Below are 18,503 nucleotides of genomic sequence, written 5' to 3' on the forward strand. Positions count from 1 at the left end.
ATGTTAATAGTACGATCATTGGCTGTGGCCTTTGTTAAACGACGTCTTAGTATTTGTTTGATAATTGATAGCAATGCTTTTTTCCCCATTTCTTTTTTACTTTTGTATGATCAATGATCGTTAGGTAAAGTAATACCTGATTATATATTCTTATTCGGATTGAGGCTCATGCGTCGTATAGTCATACTATCTCGAAGATTATGTCTTGGATCGTGAGGAAAAAGAACGTCATGGTTGCTTTTTAGCCTTTTATTTCAGATTGCTTTTGGGTTCATTCTGATAATTCGAGTGCTTTCTTTTAGTTCCGGAAACAGTGGATTATAGGACTCTTCTACCTGGAAAACGTAGGACTAGGAGATGAGAACATGGTTATTGGAATCCTCTATGTGAGATCCCACGTCAATTGGAGAGGAGAATGAAGTATTGTTTTATAAGGGTGTGGAAACCTCTGCCTACCAGACACGTTTTAAAACCTTGTGGGAAAGTTCGGAAGGGAAAGCATAAAGATGACAGTATCTGCTAGCGGTAAGCTTGGCCTATTCCAAATGGTATTAGAGCCAAGCATTAGGCGGTGTGCCAGCGAGGACGCTGGCCCCCAAGGGGAGTGGATTATGAGATCCCATATTGGTTGGAGAGGAGAACGAAGCATTATTTATAAGGGCAATATCTGCTAGTGGTAGTGGTTAGCTATCTTATAAGTTCTCTATAGAGATTGAAAGCATTCTTTCAACTGTTGAAATGCCTACCCCACATTAGCATCACAACTACCGGTTAAGTAGCAAGTTGATATAAGTTTAAGAAGTTATACCAACCCGAGCATAACTCTATTGGTTAAAACATTATACTCTTTATCAAAAGGTGAGCTAGGTTCGAAGTTTGAAACAGTGAACAGTGAACAGAAAAACTATCACTCCAAATTCCATTCAAACTCATAAAGTTTGATTCAAATTCAATATTGTGTTTCTTCTTCACTGATCCTGTTTCTGCAACATTTACACCAAATCACATACAATACAAAGCTCAACCCACTGCAAAATGCTAACAACCAATAATACTTGTCCAACCTAGCTTTGCTCATGTCATCCGAAAACCAGCTCAGGCTCCCATCCGAACTTGTTAATAACTCCACGATTGATATCATTATCGCACTGCAAAAGCTCCCGACACCGAACACGCTGTTGTACAGCGCAAATGCTGTCGTTCTCATGCTCACGGGAACCTCTGAGTAGAAGAACTCTTGCATCCCTACCACTGTAAAGATGTCTGAAACTCCTAATATTATGTACTGAGGCAACAGCCAGAAGATACTAAGTGGCACATACGACAATGACGATGTGGTTTTAGTCATCGTCAACCTCTTGGCTTCGACGAGGGCAGCGAGGATCATGGCAATGGTAGAGAGGAACATGCCAATGCCCATCCTCTGCATGACAGTGATGCCCTTTTCAGTGCGGGTGAAGAGGCGGGTGATCGGGATCAAAATGTTGTCGTACAACGGCATGAGGAGGATTATGGAGATGGTGATGGAGCTCTGGAGGGTGGCGGGCGGGATCTTGAAGTTGGCGCTGACGTTCCGCTCCATTGTCATGCCTTGCTTGGTGAAGAAGGTAGCTGGTTGTTGGAATATTACAGCGAACATTAGAAGCAATGTCCAAATTGGTAGCAGCCGCAAAATCAGCTTCACCTTGTCGGCCACACATATTCTTTCTTTTGGAATCATGTCGCTGTTTTCTTCCATGGATTTCATGGTTCCTGAGCTTTCATGGCAGAGTGGCTTGCTCTCTTGCTGCAGCCTGCAAAATGTCATATAATCAGCTTCATATTCATCCTTTAGCTCACTCATCAAGTTCTTCCAGGGTTCGTTTTCAAAGATTTTTTACACAAAATTAAGGGCGGGTTAAACCGAAAGAAAAAATAGACAAAAATGTATAGGTAAGTGGAGGGTTTTTTTTTTTTTCTTTGGTCGATCTACTCGCCCTTTTTGATCCCGGTCATCTTTTCTAATGCTATGTCAAATCATCACATGTTGATTAATCAACACATACCACATCAACAATTAAGAAACTGTTTGTGAGATCTCACATTGGTTGGGGAGGAAAAAGAAACATTATTTATAAGGGTGTGAAAACCTCTCCCTAGAAGATGCGTTTTAAAAACCTTGAGGGAAAACCCGTAAGGAAAAATTCAAAGAGGATAATATCGGTTAGCAGTGAATTTGAACTGTTACCGTTGGTATCAGAGCTATAGGTTATAGATTCTGTAGACTAGCCTAGGCTTGACATGTTCCAATGACTCACATCGATTGGGGAACAAGTGTTAGCGAGGACGCTGGGTCCTGAATGGGGTAGATTAGGAGATCTCATATCGGTTAGGGAGGAGAACGAAACATTCTTTATAAGGGTATAGAAACTTTTCTCTAGAAGATGTGTTTTAAAAACCTTGAAAGAAAGTCCGATAGTGAAAGTCCAAATAGGACAATATCTACTAGCAGTATGCCCAGTTACATGGTTGCTAACGCCACAAAAACTAAAAGTTAAAAACTCGTTTGATAATTTGCTCACAATTTTTCGAATAAGTTTTTCACCTTCCTTACAAACACATTTGCAATTTAACACTAGTTTTCTAGTCAAAATTTTAAAAAGATGGGCAATAAAATTTTAAAAAAATAACAAAGAGAGATATAGAGATGTTCTTACTCAAACTCAACATCATCACGAGGCTTGTTCTTAGACAAGGCAACAACATTTGTAGCACAAATGAGCCTTGAAGCTGTGGCTTTGACAAGCTCCACCACCTTGATCACAAGCCCTCTCTTCTCAACCCCATCCTCTTCCTCTACCTTATACCGATAAATCTTAGAGCCACAAGCAAAAACCGCCACAGAACAAACCATGGCGCCCATGGGGATGGCGAACCCAATCACCCAACCTAACGTGTCTTGAATGTAGGACATGACCGTCACACCAAGGAGGCAGCCACTGCACACTCCAAAGTACCACCATTGGAAGAACAAGCTCTTCTTCTTCTTCTTCGGCTTCTGCTCGGAGGAGGACAGTGTTTTGGCCGTGTCAGTCGGGAGTTCGACAACATCGTGGTCGAGCTGGTCTGCGCCAAAGGCTTGGAGAGATGGGTTGTATCCGCCTTGGCCGAGCGAGATGAGGTAGAGAGACGAGAATAGGAAAGAGGAGGTTGTGTTTGTTGGTGACCACGATTGCGCTAATGTTGTTGATGTTAAAGCAACTAATCCCTGCATAAAATTTGATCCATCATATTATCAATTTAGGGTTTAAATTATACAAAACATGTTACCCGATCAAGAAGGTTCATAGGTTCAAATCTCCACTCCCGACATAATATTAAACTCAAAATAATAATAATAATAATAAATCTATATGGCCAAAATTAAAGGTTGGGAGAAAAAGGCAAAGCACTTATTCTTATGAAAAGAGAAAGTTAATATAATTGGACAAAATTGTCTAAAGATTGCATCCCCTATTCTAAGTCATCACAATAATAACAAAAGTAGAACCTGAATTTTTATTTTATTTTTATTTTTATTTTTATTTTTATTTTTATTTTAGAAGTTAAAAACTAGAAGCAAAATTGTGGAAGGTCCCAATAAAGTTCTTATGTATCATATTCAACGTTTTATTTCTTAAAACTTAATTTAAATTTTCAACCAAATTTAAAGAAAAATATGGGTTTTTAAAGTATATGGATAATTAAGTAATATCAATGGTAAAACTCGAACAAATCCGACGAGAGCTAAGAGTCATCCTTCGTACTCCATGGTACATAGTAGGAATGGAGGAGTGTTCGAAAACTCTGATGTCTCAATAAGAGTTATCATTAATGTTTTAATCCGACCCAATTCAATTCAGGAACACCCTTAAACCAACTTAACTCATTTAATTCAAATTTTAACGTTTAAAGAAGACTATATAAGATTTTCTCATCAATTTTAATTCAATTTGTTAAGATATTTCTAGTCCATTTCAGTTGGTTAAGATATTAATAACGTTTCCAGAAGAGAAAGGTAAGTGATGGTACCATGACGTAAAGAAAAGCAGAGGCTAAAACGGTGGAATAACGATCCCAATAAGAATCAGCGAGCGGCGCCACCAGCAGCGGCAGCATGGAAGTGAAGCCGCACCAGGTGTTTACCGTTTTTGCCGCCGCCGAGTTCCCCATCTTCATCACGTCTGTTAAATACGTCACCATGTTCGACGCCACCCCCTTGAACACGAACCTTTCCATCCCCGACACCACTGCGCCGCCAACCTCCGTCATAACCTTAATAACACTTCAAAAAGAAAAAAAAAAAAAAAATCTTTTAAAATACCTATGAGAAGAATACACGCTCCACTCAGCCTTGGTCTCCGCCGCAGCCCTCCTCCTCCTCCTCCCGACATGGCGGCGCACAGCTTGAGCTCGAGCTCGGAAGTTGCAGAGAATTGGCGGTGGAAAAAAACAGAGACAGAGATAGGAAAGAAGGCTATGAAAACACTCACAACTCCAACCTATAAATCCCCATCTTTTTTTACCCAAAAATAAATCTTTTTTTTTTAATGGTTAAAAACTTTATTAACCGTTTAAATTTCTTATTTATGTTTATAAATTTTAAAAATTGTTTAAAATATTTAAAAATTTATTTATTTAAAAAGATTAATATGAAAGTTACTCTAGAGATTAAATTGATATAATATAAATTTATTTTTAACAAAATATTTTTTATTAATTGCATAGTGATAAGAGAAAGAAAAACGATATGCAAAAATAAGTAAATAAATAAATATGGAAATATTGTTCTAATAAGATAAAGATAAGATCATATCATCTCTCTTTGTTTCATGCATATATATATATATACACGTCATATTCAAATTTCTTGACTTTGATTATCAGGATTCATCACCACGTGCCATGTCACCTGCCACGTGGACCCTTTGCAGTGGGTTGTTCCTTGCTTTGTCACCAACTCTAGATGAATCTACAGTTCCCAATGCCTATTTTGATCAATTATTAGTAGAAAGTCCAGGTAAGAATTAATGTGAATTAGAGCAATTTTTTTTTATTATTAATTTAAGTATTTTTTATTTTTATCTTTTTATTTTATTGATTTAAAAAGAATTACTTTTATTTTTCGTACTATTTTGATAGAAATTGAGAGAAAAATAATTTTATTTCAATGATTTGGACTTAATTTTAAGTTATTCTTAAATTTTTAAAAAAATTTAAAAAATATATAGATATATATATATATTTTTTTTTTTGGTATTTAAAAATATTCTTGAATTTTTAAAGTTTAGTTAATACAAAAAGTTTAAAAAATATGTTTGAAATTTTAAAATTAATATTAACACTATTTACCTTTATAATAAAAAGTTCAAATTTTTTTTTTTTTTTTTTTACGAAAATCCTCATCAATGTCTCCTAGATTATGTCCAAATTTTTAATATTATGAATAATTTTTAATTTTTTTTAAAGTTTAAAATGTGTTTTTTAAGTTATTTTAAAATAAAATTACGTATATTAATAAAGATTTTGCAAACTCAAAGATATTTTTGAAATTACAACCGCTTTTTTTTAAAATTATACACATATTTCGACTATACATCAAATAATTAAAAAGAGATAGTCACATTGAATAATTTTTTTTTTTCATGGTAACGAAAATTAAGCGAATAGTCCGATGAGTTCAAGATATTGAATGATTTTTTTCATGATACACAGTGATTCGATAAAAGTTCATCAAATGGTCATATGGGTTCAGGATATTGTTCTAAACAAACAAATTTTTTCACCACGATTACTACAAAACGACGTCAATTCCCACCAAACCCTCCAATTTTTACCTAAAAAGTGATGGATTAGAAATGAAGATTACTTGTAATGTTTTTGGGCACACGAGAAACTCAAGCAGCCACACACAATGCACACATAAAAAACACAAGGCTTTTTTAATGCAAAAGCAAGAGATTTAAAGAGAGAGGTGGTTTAATGAGATGGAATTCACTTTCATTTTTTTGATGGGTGCTTCCACCAATGAAACCTCTAATGGAAAATCTTTATGAGAAAAAGGATTAAAGATAAAAAAAAAAATTATTAATCGACACGTGTATTTCGTTCGTGGAAAAGTTTAGATTAAAAACTATCTTATAAGTCTATGAAATTTGAACTTTGAGTCTAACACATCGTTAATTAAAATAAAGTCTTCGTCACAATCGCATTTTGATGGCATCGGACTTGCGATTATGCGGTACTCACTTCCCAGCAACAAGTAAGTTTAGTCTATTCGTTCTTACGTCGCCTACGGCCAAACGGCGTACGCACGAGCCTCTTGCCCTAGTTGAAGAAGAAACTTTTAGAGAGAGGGGTAGAGAGATTTGGAAAGAGGGTTTTGAAAGCAAAATTTGAGAAATTGAAATTGGTGTTATATAGGAATGTAAGCAAAAGCCAACAACAATGACTTACGTCAAGCAATACGTGGAGTAACTCTTGATATAGCAGTAAAGGCAAGACGAGTAAGCTGAATAACTCATCAAGTTCCCATTGAAATAGGATCCACACAAGGAAAAGTACTTGTAATTCGTTGGTTAATAGGGGCATCCCAAAAACGTCCGGGTTGAAATATGGCTTTAAAATTAAGTTTCGAATTAGCGGATGCTACCAAAGGAAGTGGCGAGCCCAAAAACGTCCGGGTTGAAATATGGCTTTAAAATTAAGTTTCGAATTAGCGGATGCTACCAAAGGAAGTGGCGGTGTTATGTAAAAAGAGACTCAAAGAATAGCAGAGGCAAATAGAGCTTTTGTTCCTAAATAAATATGAATATAAAAATTTAGATATATATTAAATACCGAGTAGACCTTGGGCGGGCACCCCTCCCCGATGTGCAATGGAGGCCACCAACCCAGGTAATGAGCCTTCTTGATCGCTCATTTACCCCATCCAGGTAAGTAAATGATTCGGAACTCCTCCAATTCTATTTATGCACGGGTCCGAGCATCTCATCTTTCATCCTCTTCGATGTGGGACAAAATTTGAAATAATTTGCTTTACCTTTTGGAAACTTTCACTTACCGAGGTCGTTAGATACTAGATAGCTAAAACCCGACTTGTAAAGGTATTCTAAGTAGGAATGTTCATGAGTTAAGTCTCGAGATATGTTTTAAACTCAATTCAATTATTTGGGTTGTATACTCTTTTAAGTTAACAAATCTTATTAAATAATGAATCCAACCTAACTCAATCATAGATTTTATATGTTAGGTTTACGATCTTATTAAATAATGAACCTAACCAAACTCAATCCTGGATTCTCTAGGGGAAGTTAGTTCGAGTTATTTATATTATTTATCCAAACATGTTAGTTTGTAAAATATTTATTTATTTATAAATATTTAATTAAAATTTATAACTCAATTGAAAAATTATTTAAAAGAGTAGTGAGAGAATAAATAAGAAAAAAAATTGATTATGTAATTAAATAAAAGTAAAATAAATAAATAAATATATATATATATATATATATATATATAAAAGCGTTTTTTTAAAATTCAACTCAATTTACATTTATTTAAACTCAATTTACAAAATTTTTATTTATTTGAAGTGATAAGTTTATAACTCAACACAAATACTCTAAAACTTAAATATTTGTTAATTAACGAATTATTTTTAATAATTATAAATTAATTCATATTAATAATATTACCGTTATTAATTTAACATTATTTTCCAAAAATTAAACCACTAATTACGAGATTTTATAACATAAATAATCTCTCCTTTCCCTTTACAGTGAAACATATATGTTAGAGGAAGTCCAAACATGTCTCGTAATAACCGACATTTTAAAGAACTTTCAAATATTTTAGCAGCAGATTTTTCATATAAATTAAAAAAACGGTCTATTTTGATTACTACCACAATCTTTCTTAATAATTTTGTATACATTGATGTTTTTTTTTTTATGTTCTTAATATTCACTATTATCATAATAGTAATAAAAAAATCACCTTTGAAATGCATTTTTTAATGTATTTAATGAATTATTTTAGTCACATCTAAATCACAAATTTTGTGGTGACATTTTCATTTTAATTTTGATTAATTCTTATTTAAGCGATTTAAAAATTGTTAGTCACTATTTCATGTTCTACTATATGGTACTTCAATATAATTATTAGTAATTAAAAATTTTGTTATCATCAAAATATTAATTAATTAATTTAAGCTTCAGATGCCACTATCCAAATCGGATATATATAGTTATATAGTTAATGAATAAAAATTGATTAATTAAATTAAAATTTTAGTTTTAATTAATATCTAATTATTTGATTTTAATAGTTAAATTAATATTTAAGTGAATAATTATATTAAATATTAAAATAAAAATAAAAATATATATTCAATTGAAATTAGTTTAATATATGTTATATAGTCAAAGGAGAAAAAAAACTTTTCAGCTTTGTTGACCTGATTTGACCTGACCACTGTTTGGGAGAAATAAGGTTGAAGTAACTGACATTGGCGGGCTGACTCTAATCTCAATTTTCTAAATGGATTAAATTTAGAAATGTAAATGCAAAATTAGTAGAGCTTACTATTGGAACTCGTGTAAGTTTGGTTGGAAGAATTGATTGATACAGGAATAACACTTAACTTGTAACTTATTTACATGTTATTATTTATGATATGATATTCTAATGAATTGTTGTGTACGTGCTCCTTTCTTTTCTATAGATTTTAGACCGTGTGAACATGAGCTAACCCATAGCTAGGTTTAAGGGTAAGCATATGAGCTATTGTATGAACCTTGTGTAGATAAATACTATACATCAAAAAAGAAGTATAACTCACTCAACTCAACTGTTATAAAATATCATGTGGTTGCATATCTCGACCGAACGGGTGGTTTAAATAAAATAGTTTGAGAGACTTTTCTTACAAGTTTCACCTTCGGCCGGCGTCATTATAGGGATCTGAAAATCGAACTGGTAGGTCGGAATCCATGGCCGATCACCATCACCACCATCAGAGGCCTCACCGTCTCTCGATTCCGCCGCGCGCCGGTGAAGTATCTACCGCCGCCTCTCGTCCTTCTTTCCCTCTCTTCCCCTATTCTTCTTTAACCCCTACGCCCACTCCCTCCAAGAGCCGCCTCTATCCGAAATCCTCCAGCAAAAGCTCAATTTCATTTCTGTTTTTTCTTCTCTTTTCGCTTCGATCACTCTATTCACTCCTCCCATTCCTCCGCTCGTCCCCTTCTTTCTCTCTCTTCCCCTTTTCTTTCTTGGTTTCTCTCTTGTCCTTGCTTCTTACTCTCTTTTTCTCTCTTTTTACCAATTCTTCTTCCACTTCCAACTTCCAATTTCAAATTTCCAGGCAGAATCGAGGAATTTTCTCTTTGTCTTCGATTTCGCACTCGCAGCTCAAGACTCTGGTTGCTAAGTCAATTCTGCTTGCCATCGTCTTTCTTCTTCGATTTCAAGCGCTGTTGTACTGTGGAACAGCGGCGATGATTCTTGCTGAACTGATCGGGAACGTGGCGGCTCGATTCATGGTCGAAGGACGGAATCAGATTACTATGAATGATCGGTTTCGAAGTCGATCCTCTGAGGTTCGTGGATTTTTGTCCTTGTTTTTTGGCTTGTTTCTGTTGTCGATCAGTTGGGACCGAATTGATTGCTTCCCATTTGCAACTTCGTTCATTGATAAATATGGATTTTCTGTTGTTCCAAGAGAGAATTGCATGACAATTTGGCCAATGTTGCTTCCATTTCTTTCTGGATTTTTGGGTTATTATGAGCGGATTTCGATGAATTGGGGAACTATCAGGCAATTAGGTCAGAAAAGAGTTAGATTGATTTCACTGTTCTTGACGACGGTTATCCTTTTTGTGCCTGCTGTAATTAGTATGTTCATGTTTGAAGCGGAGGGGAAGAGTGTTTCCTTTGGAAATCTGGCATGGCCTCTTGCAAACACTGTTGTTTTTGGGGTGCTTTTGAATGAAAATTATAGTGATGATAAATTAGTCAGTTCAAAAGATTTTAGGACTGAATTTCTAGTCACTTTTGTTTGTACTGTTATACTGGAGTTGCTGTATTTTCCTGAGCTCTCCCTCTGGGGATTGTTGTTCTGTGGATTACTACTGTATGTGGCGGTACGAGATTTGGATCCTGTTTACCTGAACTATCTCGAACTTGGGGTCGAGCCATCTGCTTCGATTACGACAATGGTTATGAAACCTATTCATCACATTCTTAGCGAGCGGAAATCTCGTAAAATTGCTCTTTTCCTCTTGATCAACACTGGCTATATGGTTGTTGAATTTGTTGCTGGTTTTATGAGCAATAGTCTTGGGCTGATATCAGATGCTTGCCATATGTTGTTTGATTGTGCTGCTTTGGCTATTGGACTGTATGCTTCGTATATTTCGCGTTTGCCTGCGAACAATCGATTCAACTATGGACGAGGGAGATTTGAGATTCTTTCTGGATATGCTAATGCTGTTTTCCTGATTTTGGTCGGGGCGCTCATTGTATTGGAATCATTCGAGCGGATTTTGGACCCACAGGAGATATCTACTACCAGCTTATTGACTGTTTCCATTGGAGGACTGGTTGTGAATATAGTAGGTTTGATATTCTTTCATGAAGAGCATCATCATGCCCATGGTGGATTAGGATCATGCTCGCATTCACATTCTCATATGAACTCGCACTCGTGCGCAGATTCTCACCGTCATGACAAGCATGAACATGATAGCTGTAGGAAGCATGAGAATCAGATCTCTGTTACCGAGGAATGTCGTGAAAGTTCAGTTACTGTCCATCATGAACACAGTCATGTCGAAGTTTGTAGCGAAAGTCACCTCAGTAACCACCATGATTGTCATCAAGATCACAACCATACGAACCATCATGATCTTGATCATGTTCATCACCACGAACATTCTCACCATCATCATGAACATGACCAACACAGCCATCTTTCTCAGGTCGAAACCAATATGCCGAAGATCGTTTCTCATGGTGTTTCAGAAAGTTCACATAGACAGCCTGCTGAGATGAAGGTACATCAGAAGAAGCACCACCATCACCACATTGACCACAACATGGAAGGGATATTTTTACATGTATTGGCCGACACCATGGGAAGCGTCGGCGTCGTTATATCAACCCTTTTGATCGAATACAAGGGATGGGTAGTTGCCGATCCAGCTTGTTCCATATTTATTTCTATAATGATCATTGCTTCAGTTATTCCATTACTCAGAAACTCTGCTGAAATCTTGCTTCAACGAGTTCCTAGGGCGCACGAGCAGGATCTAAAAGAGGCTGTGAATGAAATTATGAAGATACAAGGAGTCCAATATGTTCAGAACCTGCACGTTTGGAGTTTCACTAACACCGACGTTGTGGGAACGCTACAGCTTCATGTTTCAACCGAAACTGACAAGATTTCTACAAAGGCAAAGGTCGAACAGATACTGCATGATGCTGGAATCAATGACTTGACATTGCAACTGGAGTATGATCCGCAAGTATCTTGATGAGCTTCCTTTCGACATTGTTTTCGTCGTCATCTCGTGTGATTATTGGACGATCTGGTTGTTCTTGATACTCATAATCACAATGCCAGCTGATGGACTTATACCGACACGTACAAAGTCGGAGTAAGTTATCCATTCCTCTTATAGCTCTGAAAATGAAATGTGAAGAGCCTGAATTGGTTCGATCTTGTCAAGCTCAAAGAGGAGCTATGGTTCATGTTGGGCAGAACCAGAGAGTGATGGCTCTTTGTTGGATCCCTGTTCTACACTCTTATACTGACTCAAATGGTAGATTAGTTTCAATGTATTTTGCAGGATGTGCAGGAAGAACCCGAAATACTCGTAATTATCTTTCGATGAATCAAGCCAATGAGTAGCTCAAAGGTTTGAATCTCTTCATATTCACGTGTTAAAAGTTCAAAATAATGATAGGAAATGAACTTTCAATGTATGATATTTAAGTCTTTATTTCTTGAAAAAAAAAAAGAAAAAAGAAAATTCAGTAAATATATAGTTAAATTAATAACTTTTCTTTTGCATTTTTTAAAAATATTTGTAAAAAGTAGGTAACAAAACAATATACTTATGTGAGAAGTAGTTAACGAAGAGCTGACCAATTATTTATTATATCGTGCTAAATCAACCAAAATGTATTTAATGGTAATCAAATTTAATAATAATAATAAAAAAATAACAATGGAGACTAAAATGTTTATTAAGTTTAATCTCTCACACCACAATTATTGAAATTATTTTTAAAAAAATTCAAGAAAAAAATAAATATGATAATATCTTCACGATTTAATGTATTATACAGCGAGGATCAAAATTTTGAATTCATATTATACTTGTTGAACCAAAAAAATAATGATAAATTTGAAAGTTTCGATGTATAAAAGTCTTTACGTTTCAAGTAAGTCAAGTTTAAAATTCAATTCTTAAATTTTAAAGATATTTAATTAAACTTTTAAAATTTATTAGATATAAAATTTTAATATTTAACCTTTTAAATATGAAGAGCTAAATATACAAAATAGATACAAAATTGTTAATTTTTGTTTAAAAAAAATTAAATTATAAATTTAATTCTTTCTGTTTAAATTTTAAAAAATGTATAATAGATATTTTTTAAACTAATAAAAATATTCCTCAATTCTGCATTTTATAAATAAAATAGCTCTAGTTTAAATAGCTCTAGGAGTTTCTAATAATACCTTCAAATTAATATATATATATATATATATATATATATATATATATATATATATATTATTGATTTAAGAAAAAATTTTAAAAAAAATACTATTCAATTTTTAAGAGGATTTAGAAAAAATATTATTTTTTAAAAAAATTTAAAATACTTTTTAATTTTTTTTTTAACAAAATTAAATCATGCCTACCCTTAAAATTTAATGGGTATTTGTTAAATATAGTACTAAGATTAAAAATATTTTAAAACAAGATTATTAATGAAACATTATAAAATTTGTATTTTTTGAAATGCTTTTAAAAGTTTAAGGATATTATTTTAAATAACTTTGTTTTGACTTTTTTTTAGTTCAAAAATATTATTAAAACTTTGGACGTTGGTACAAAGTACAAACTTTAGAGATATTTATATTATTTAACTTAAAAAAAATATTTAATAAGTATTTGGATTTTTTTTTTATTATTATTAGTCTATTAAGTGTTTTAGATATTAATATTTTTAAAATATCAAAATTTAAAATTTAAATTTTATGTTTAGTGTATTAATAAAAATTTTAAAAAATATATCTTAAAAAAATAAATTAGTTTATAAAATCTTTATATATATTTGTTGAATATAATAGGGGACGACGGTAGCGTTGCTTGGATTTCAGATCTGTTTCTCTACAAACTAACATTTAAAAAAGTGAAAGAAGATTGGGATTTGGAACGTCACTTCACTTTCCTTCTTCCCTACACCAAGATCAAATCCACCATTTACGAGCTCTTTTTTCAATCAATTTGCACTAAATGCGGAGCTTCAATCACTAACCTAAAACCTGCAGATTTGGAGCACAGGATCTAGGGTTTTTTTTTTTTTTTTTTTTTTTTTCTTTTTTCTCTCTCACTATGGAGAGCTCGGAGAAAGTGGTTGCTGTTATCATGGTCGGCGGTCCAACTAAAGGTACGAACGGAATTTCGCTTTTCCGATTTGTTTTCTTGTGATTCGAAAAAGTTCTCTTCTGTTTGACTACTTGATTTTATTGTGTGTGTGTTTTCCTTCAGGTACTAGATTTCGGCCTCTTTCATTCAATACTCCGAAGCCTCTCTTCCCTCTGGCTGGTCAACCGATGGTTCATCATCCTATCTCTGCTTGCAAACGGGTTAGATTTTCGCCTGATTGAAAGTGAAACAGTTGTGGTGTTAGTTTTCTGCTGAATCTTAATTCTTGCTTAGTCCGGATGTGAACTTACATGATGAACATTGAATTGTGGAGTGTTTGTAGATACCGAATTTAGCTCAAATTTTTCTTATTGGATTTTATGAGGAGAGGGAATTTGCTCTTTACGTTTCTTCATTGTCCAATGAGTTGAGACTGCCAGTGAGGTGACTGCTGCTAATCCAATGAACTCGAGTTAGTTATCGCTCGTAATTGTATCGTTCTGAGGTGGTAGAGCTTGTTTGATTGTGTTTGGCCTTAGGTACTTGAAGGAGGATAAACCACATGGCTCGGCAGGAGGAATTTATTACTTCAGAGATATTATCTTGGAAGACAGCCCGGTTTGTAATCTTTGCTCTGTCTGTTACTCATGTCCTGTCCTGTTGTATGAAGTTGTATGGAGTTGTAGGACCGTCTCAGCGCTTCTCAGTCTGCGAGGAATGAACTTCTTTGTGTATAATTCTTAGCTAAACTACTAAGTTTGATCTTTAAGATCTTAGATTATGTATTTAGTTCCTGTAATTTTTCTAAAATCTAATATGTAACTTTCAATTTTGTGTCTAACAAGTTCCTACTATTAGTTTATGTGACGTTTACAAAGTTCGATCCTGTGGTGATATGTCAAACATAATCTTTATCATGAAAATTTAGGAAATCGTAGCCATCATAGGTTCGCCTAATGGTCATAAGGGCCTTAATAAGAGGGAATGAGTTGAGTTTATGGTGGCCTTCTATCTATGATTTAATATCCTACACAAATCAACTAAATATTTAGAAACTTATTAGAAAATTTCTAAATAACATAAACTAAATAGACGCAACCAATTCACGGTATAGACGCATTTGACCTCCCCTCTATGCTCTATGTTAATGATTATGATTCCTCTGGCATTATGACAGTTTCTACTGCGATTTAAGTTCTCACGTGTTTGGTTATGTTTTGCAGTCATACATTTTTCTATTAAATTGTGATGTTTGCTGCAATTTTCCGCTTCCAGACATGCTTGGTGAGTTTCATAACTTGTAATCTTTGTAGGAACCAATTTTTTCTCCTCTGCTGTTTACTTGAGTATTCATAGTAAAGTGGTATTCTTATTTTCTACTCTACAGAGGCACATAAGAGATACGGTGGGATGGGAACTATATTAGTAAACAAGGTTGGTACATGATTTATGGCTTTCAAAAGAACATGTTATGAAGCTAAAAAGAAACACATGCTGTAACATTATATTTATTTTAGTGCAGTGAATGTTGGATTTATGCTCGAATTTGACTCCCCGTACAGGTTTCTGCCGAATCTGCTAATCAGTTTGGTGCACTGGTTGCTGATCCGGTCACAAATGAGCTGTTGCATTACACAGAGAAACCTGAGACTTTTGTATGAGATGCTGCGTTTTTTTTTTTTTTTTTTTTTTTTAAGTTTATCAAACCTAATCAGTTGTCCAATTCTTCAATACCTATGTTCTTAAAGACTGATTTTTCATTAATTGCAGGTGAGTGATTTAATAAACTGTGGTGTATATGTATTTACCTCGGAAATTTTTGGTGTCATTCAAGATGTCTCGATTCATCGGGAAGGCAGAGGTTGTAGCAGTGTATAACTGATGCCATACTTTTTTAACTTTATTTTAACTCTTGTAGTCATTTACAAAATTTTGCAGAATACATATGTTTCCCCAATATTTTTTAGAATGCTAAATATCGAGTATCAATTATTTTTATTCATTGCAGCAAATCTACGACGTGTCTCCAGCTTTGAAGCTCTACAATCTGCGACAAGGTTAGCTACTCACTATATCGTCTGTTTTTGCCTACAAATTTTGAAAATCTCTCAATGTTATACAAAAATGTAATACCCAAATATGCACATTGTTAGATGTTCTAAAAAAATTTATTTGATTTGGTTATCAACGATCAGTTTCATGTTTATAAACTCTTGCTAGTTAGATTTTGAGTACATGAGTTATCTTTTTAATTTATTTTTAAAACTATAATTCTCTAAGATAGTTTCTTAACAGACCTTGCTTATATAACCTTTTCTTTTCCATTATATTTCTTTCAACAGGAACCTGCCAACAGACTTTGTGAGATTAGATCAAGATATTTTATCCCCCCTTGCTGGAAAGAAACGCTTATATACATATGAGACCATGGAATTTTGGGAACAAATCAAGACTCCAGGGTAGAGTAACCACTTCGGCATTCATCGTTTCCTGACTTTTCGGGCCTTTTCTCTGTTGTAGTTATTTGTTACTTGTTATATTATTCCAAGCCTTCTGAATCTTTATTAACATTGCAGGATGTCTTTAAAGTGTTCGGGCCTTTATCTCGCTCAGTTTCAATTAACCTCTCCCCATCTTTTGGCTGGTGGAAATGGTACCAGGACTGCTACTATTATTGGCGATGTCTACATACATCCATCAGCAAAAGTACATCCCACTGCAAAGGTAATTTCTTCTTAATCAATAAGCTTATCCATATATATATATATATTTTTTTTTTTCTCTTTTTACTTTGCTAGTTCAATATTAGTTCTAAACTTCATTATTACACTTATCGTCTGTTTACTTGGTCTTCTCATCTCATCCTTATTCAGTTTTTCTTACAACTCTTGTTTCTAAAACCGTTGGCATCGCCTTGGTGCGCTTCTCCAAAAAACCAAATTAGAGTGCCTCCCTACAGAAGCAAGACATTTTAACTAAGGCGCACATGCCTTAGTGCATTTTGGCTGAATTTAAAGAATTTGTAGAGAAATTAAAATTATCTTTTTAAAACCTTGTTTTCTCTAAAGAATCTTTCAAAAGACCTCTAATTCTTTTTTAAAAAAACTTTTTCATTAACTCTTGTATGTATTAAAAAAGTCATCTCAATTTTTCTATCGTATGCCTTGGGAATTTTCTTTTGTTGCCTCATCCTTAAGCCGCTGAGGTCTATTTTAATTTAAACAACACTGCTTGTATCTAATAAATGAAATTTGATTTCTTATTGGTGTATTTTCACATCAATGCCTAGGAAGAAAATTATCATGATTATAACTAATTTATTGGGAATACTATTGCATTATAATTAACTTCGTACTTTCATGGAACTTCACACTCTATTTCTCAGTTCTTCTATTAAAGAAGTTATTGAACATGGCTGAATGTTGCCGCACTTTACACTATTAAATGTTACGTAAGGAAGTTAAAAGAATATATAACTTTTCTACATCTTTAGGTAACTATATTGTTGTGGCTACCATGAATAAGTCTTGTTTATAATGGTAGTTTCTCGGTCTTCTTTTGACCCACTCTGAACTGCCCTTCTGAACAGATTGGTCCCAATGTCTCTATTTCTGCTAATGTTCGCGTGGCTGCTGGTGTGAGGCTTATAAGTTGCATCATCTTGGATGATGTTGAAATTATGGTAATGAAACAATTTAGCTATCATGGATAACAATAATACGACATTTCTTTCACATTAAAATTAGAAAATCATGTCATTCTCTTTGACAGGAAAATGCTGTTGTCATAAATTCTATTGTTGGATGGAAGTCATCAATCGGGAAATGGTCACGTGTCCAGGCAAGTGCAGTAAACTTAATACTATCCTGTTCTTATGTTTTTAGTCTACTTTGGGTTCTATAAATGGTTAATCTGAATATTAAACAATGAAAGTAGGGCCTTTGAGTCGATGAACAGTTTCCTTTTTCTGTAGCTTGTCTTCTTTTATTTATTTTCCAGATCTTGTTGGCTTCATTTGGACCCTGCAAACTTCTTCATCCATTTGGTGAATCATTTTTTAGTTCTTTTAGCCTCATTAATAGGATATGTGATTTTGAAAAGAACAACTTCATTTTCCTAAAAACTAGATCATTTATAAGAACATGTTAAAAGAAAACAAGAAAAGATAGCCAAAAAATAATGTTCCACTCGTTAAGCCTTGATCAAAAGATTAGAGGTTTGAATCCTTTCATTCAAAAGAAAAAAGAATTTAGTGCTTTTAAACTCGAAGGCTGAGTTGTGTACGGAACTTACTTGGTTCAGGCAAATGGGGACTACAATGATAAGCTTGGAATTACAATCCTCGGTACGTATCCTCGACTTGTTGTACTTCTATTTTCTTACTAATTTTTCTCACTAAGAGCTCGGTTTATGGACCGAAAAAAATCGGTATCCAACTGAGGCTTGTGGATTTGAAATTGAAGTGGACAATATGGAAATTTTGGTGTGTTTTACAGGAGAAGCTGTGATTGTTGAGGACGAAGTTGTGGTTACAAACAGCATAGTCCTCCCAAATAAAACCCTCAACCTCAGCGTACTTGAGGAGATTATTTTATAACCCATTCCTTTTTACACCATTCACCATTCTCTTCTCTTTCTCTGTACTAAAATTACAAACAATTTTGCCACTCCATGGGTCTGATTTCAGGCCACGGGCTCATTAGTTTCTTAACCTCCAGAATTTCAATTTGCCATATATATTGAGTTCTATCCTATATTATTGCAAGAGGTTTTGATATCAATATCATTGACTGCCAATTTGCCTCTTTTTTT

At 34.0% G+C, this 18,503-nt stretch overlaps 3 protein-coding genes and 1 pseudogene across 3 annotated transcripts; 2 read left to right on the plus strand and 2 right to left on the minus strand.

The window, feature by feature from the left end:
* Positions 1 to 917: 917 nt before the first annotated feature.
* On the minus strand, positions 918 to 4,485 carry LOC111469586 (protein NRT1/ PTR FAMILY 5.8-like). Its single transcript, XM_023114908.1, has 4 exons — positions 4,343 to 4,485; positions 4,051 to 4,268; positions 2,697 to 3,247; positions 918 to 1,793 (listed from the first exon to the last, which is right to left on the minus strand). The coding sequence occupies exons 1-4, from the start codon at positions 4,410 to 4,412 to the stop codon at positions 950 to 952; spliced, it is 1,683 nt and encodes a 560-aa protein (XP_022970676.1). The 5' UTR covers positions 4,413 to 4,485; the 3' UTR covers positions 918 to 949.
* A 2,342-nt stretch (positions 4,486 to 6,827) lies between these two features.
* LOC111473129 lies at positions 6,828 to 6,961 on the minus strand (annotated as a pseudogene).
* Positions 6,962 to 8,936: 1,975 nt separating this feature from the next.
* Positions 8,937 to 11,954, plus strand: LOC111469493 (zinc transporter 5-like). The gene has a single exon (XM_023114784.1). It carries the CDS (start codon positions 9,018 to 9,020, stop codon positions 11,559 to 11,561), a length of 2,544 nt encoding a protein of 847 aa, XP_022970552.1. The 5' UTR covers positions 8,937 to 9,017; the 3' UTR covers positions 11,562 to 11,954.
* A 1,456-nt stretch (positions 11,955 to 13,410) lies between these two features.
* LOC111469728 (mannose-1-phosphate guanyltransferase alpha-like) lies at positions 13,411 to 18,502 on the plus strand. The gene is made up of 15 exons (XM_023115128.1): positions 13,411 to 13,713; positions 13,815 to 13,912; positions 14,035 to 14,135; positions 14,231 to 14,309; positions 14,915 to 14,975; positions 15,079 to 15,125; positions 15,254 to 15,346; positions 15,462 to 15,552; positions 15,700 to 15,748; positions 16,034 to 16,150; positions 16,268 to 16,415; positions 17,281 to 17,373; positions 17,463 to 17,531; positions 17,994 to 18,036; positions 18,188 to 18,502. The coding sequence occupies exons 1-15, from the start codon at positions 13,659 to 13,661 to the stop codon at positions 18,286 to 18,288; spliced, it is 1,245 nt and encodes a 414-aa protein (XP_022970896.1). The 5' UTR covers positions 13,411 to 13,658; the 3' UTR covers positions 18,289 to 18,502.
* Position 18,503: the final 1 nt, after the last annotated feature.

The sequence above is a fragment of the Cucurbita maxima genome, unplaced genomic scaffold (genome assembly GCF_002738345.1).
Source record: "Cucurbita maxima cultivar Rimu unplaced genomic scaffold, Cmax_1.0 Cma_Scf00002, whole genome shotgun sequence".
NCBI classification, from domain to species: Eukaryota; Viridiplantae; Streptophyta; class Magnoliopsida; order Cucurbitales; family Cucurbitaceae; genus Cucurbita; species Cucurbita maxima.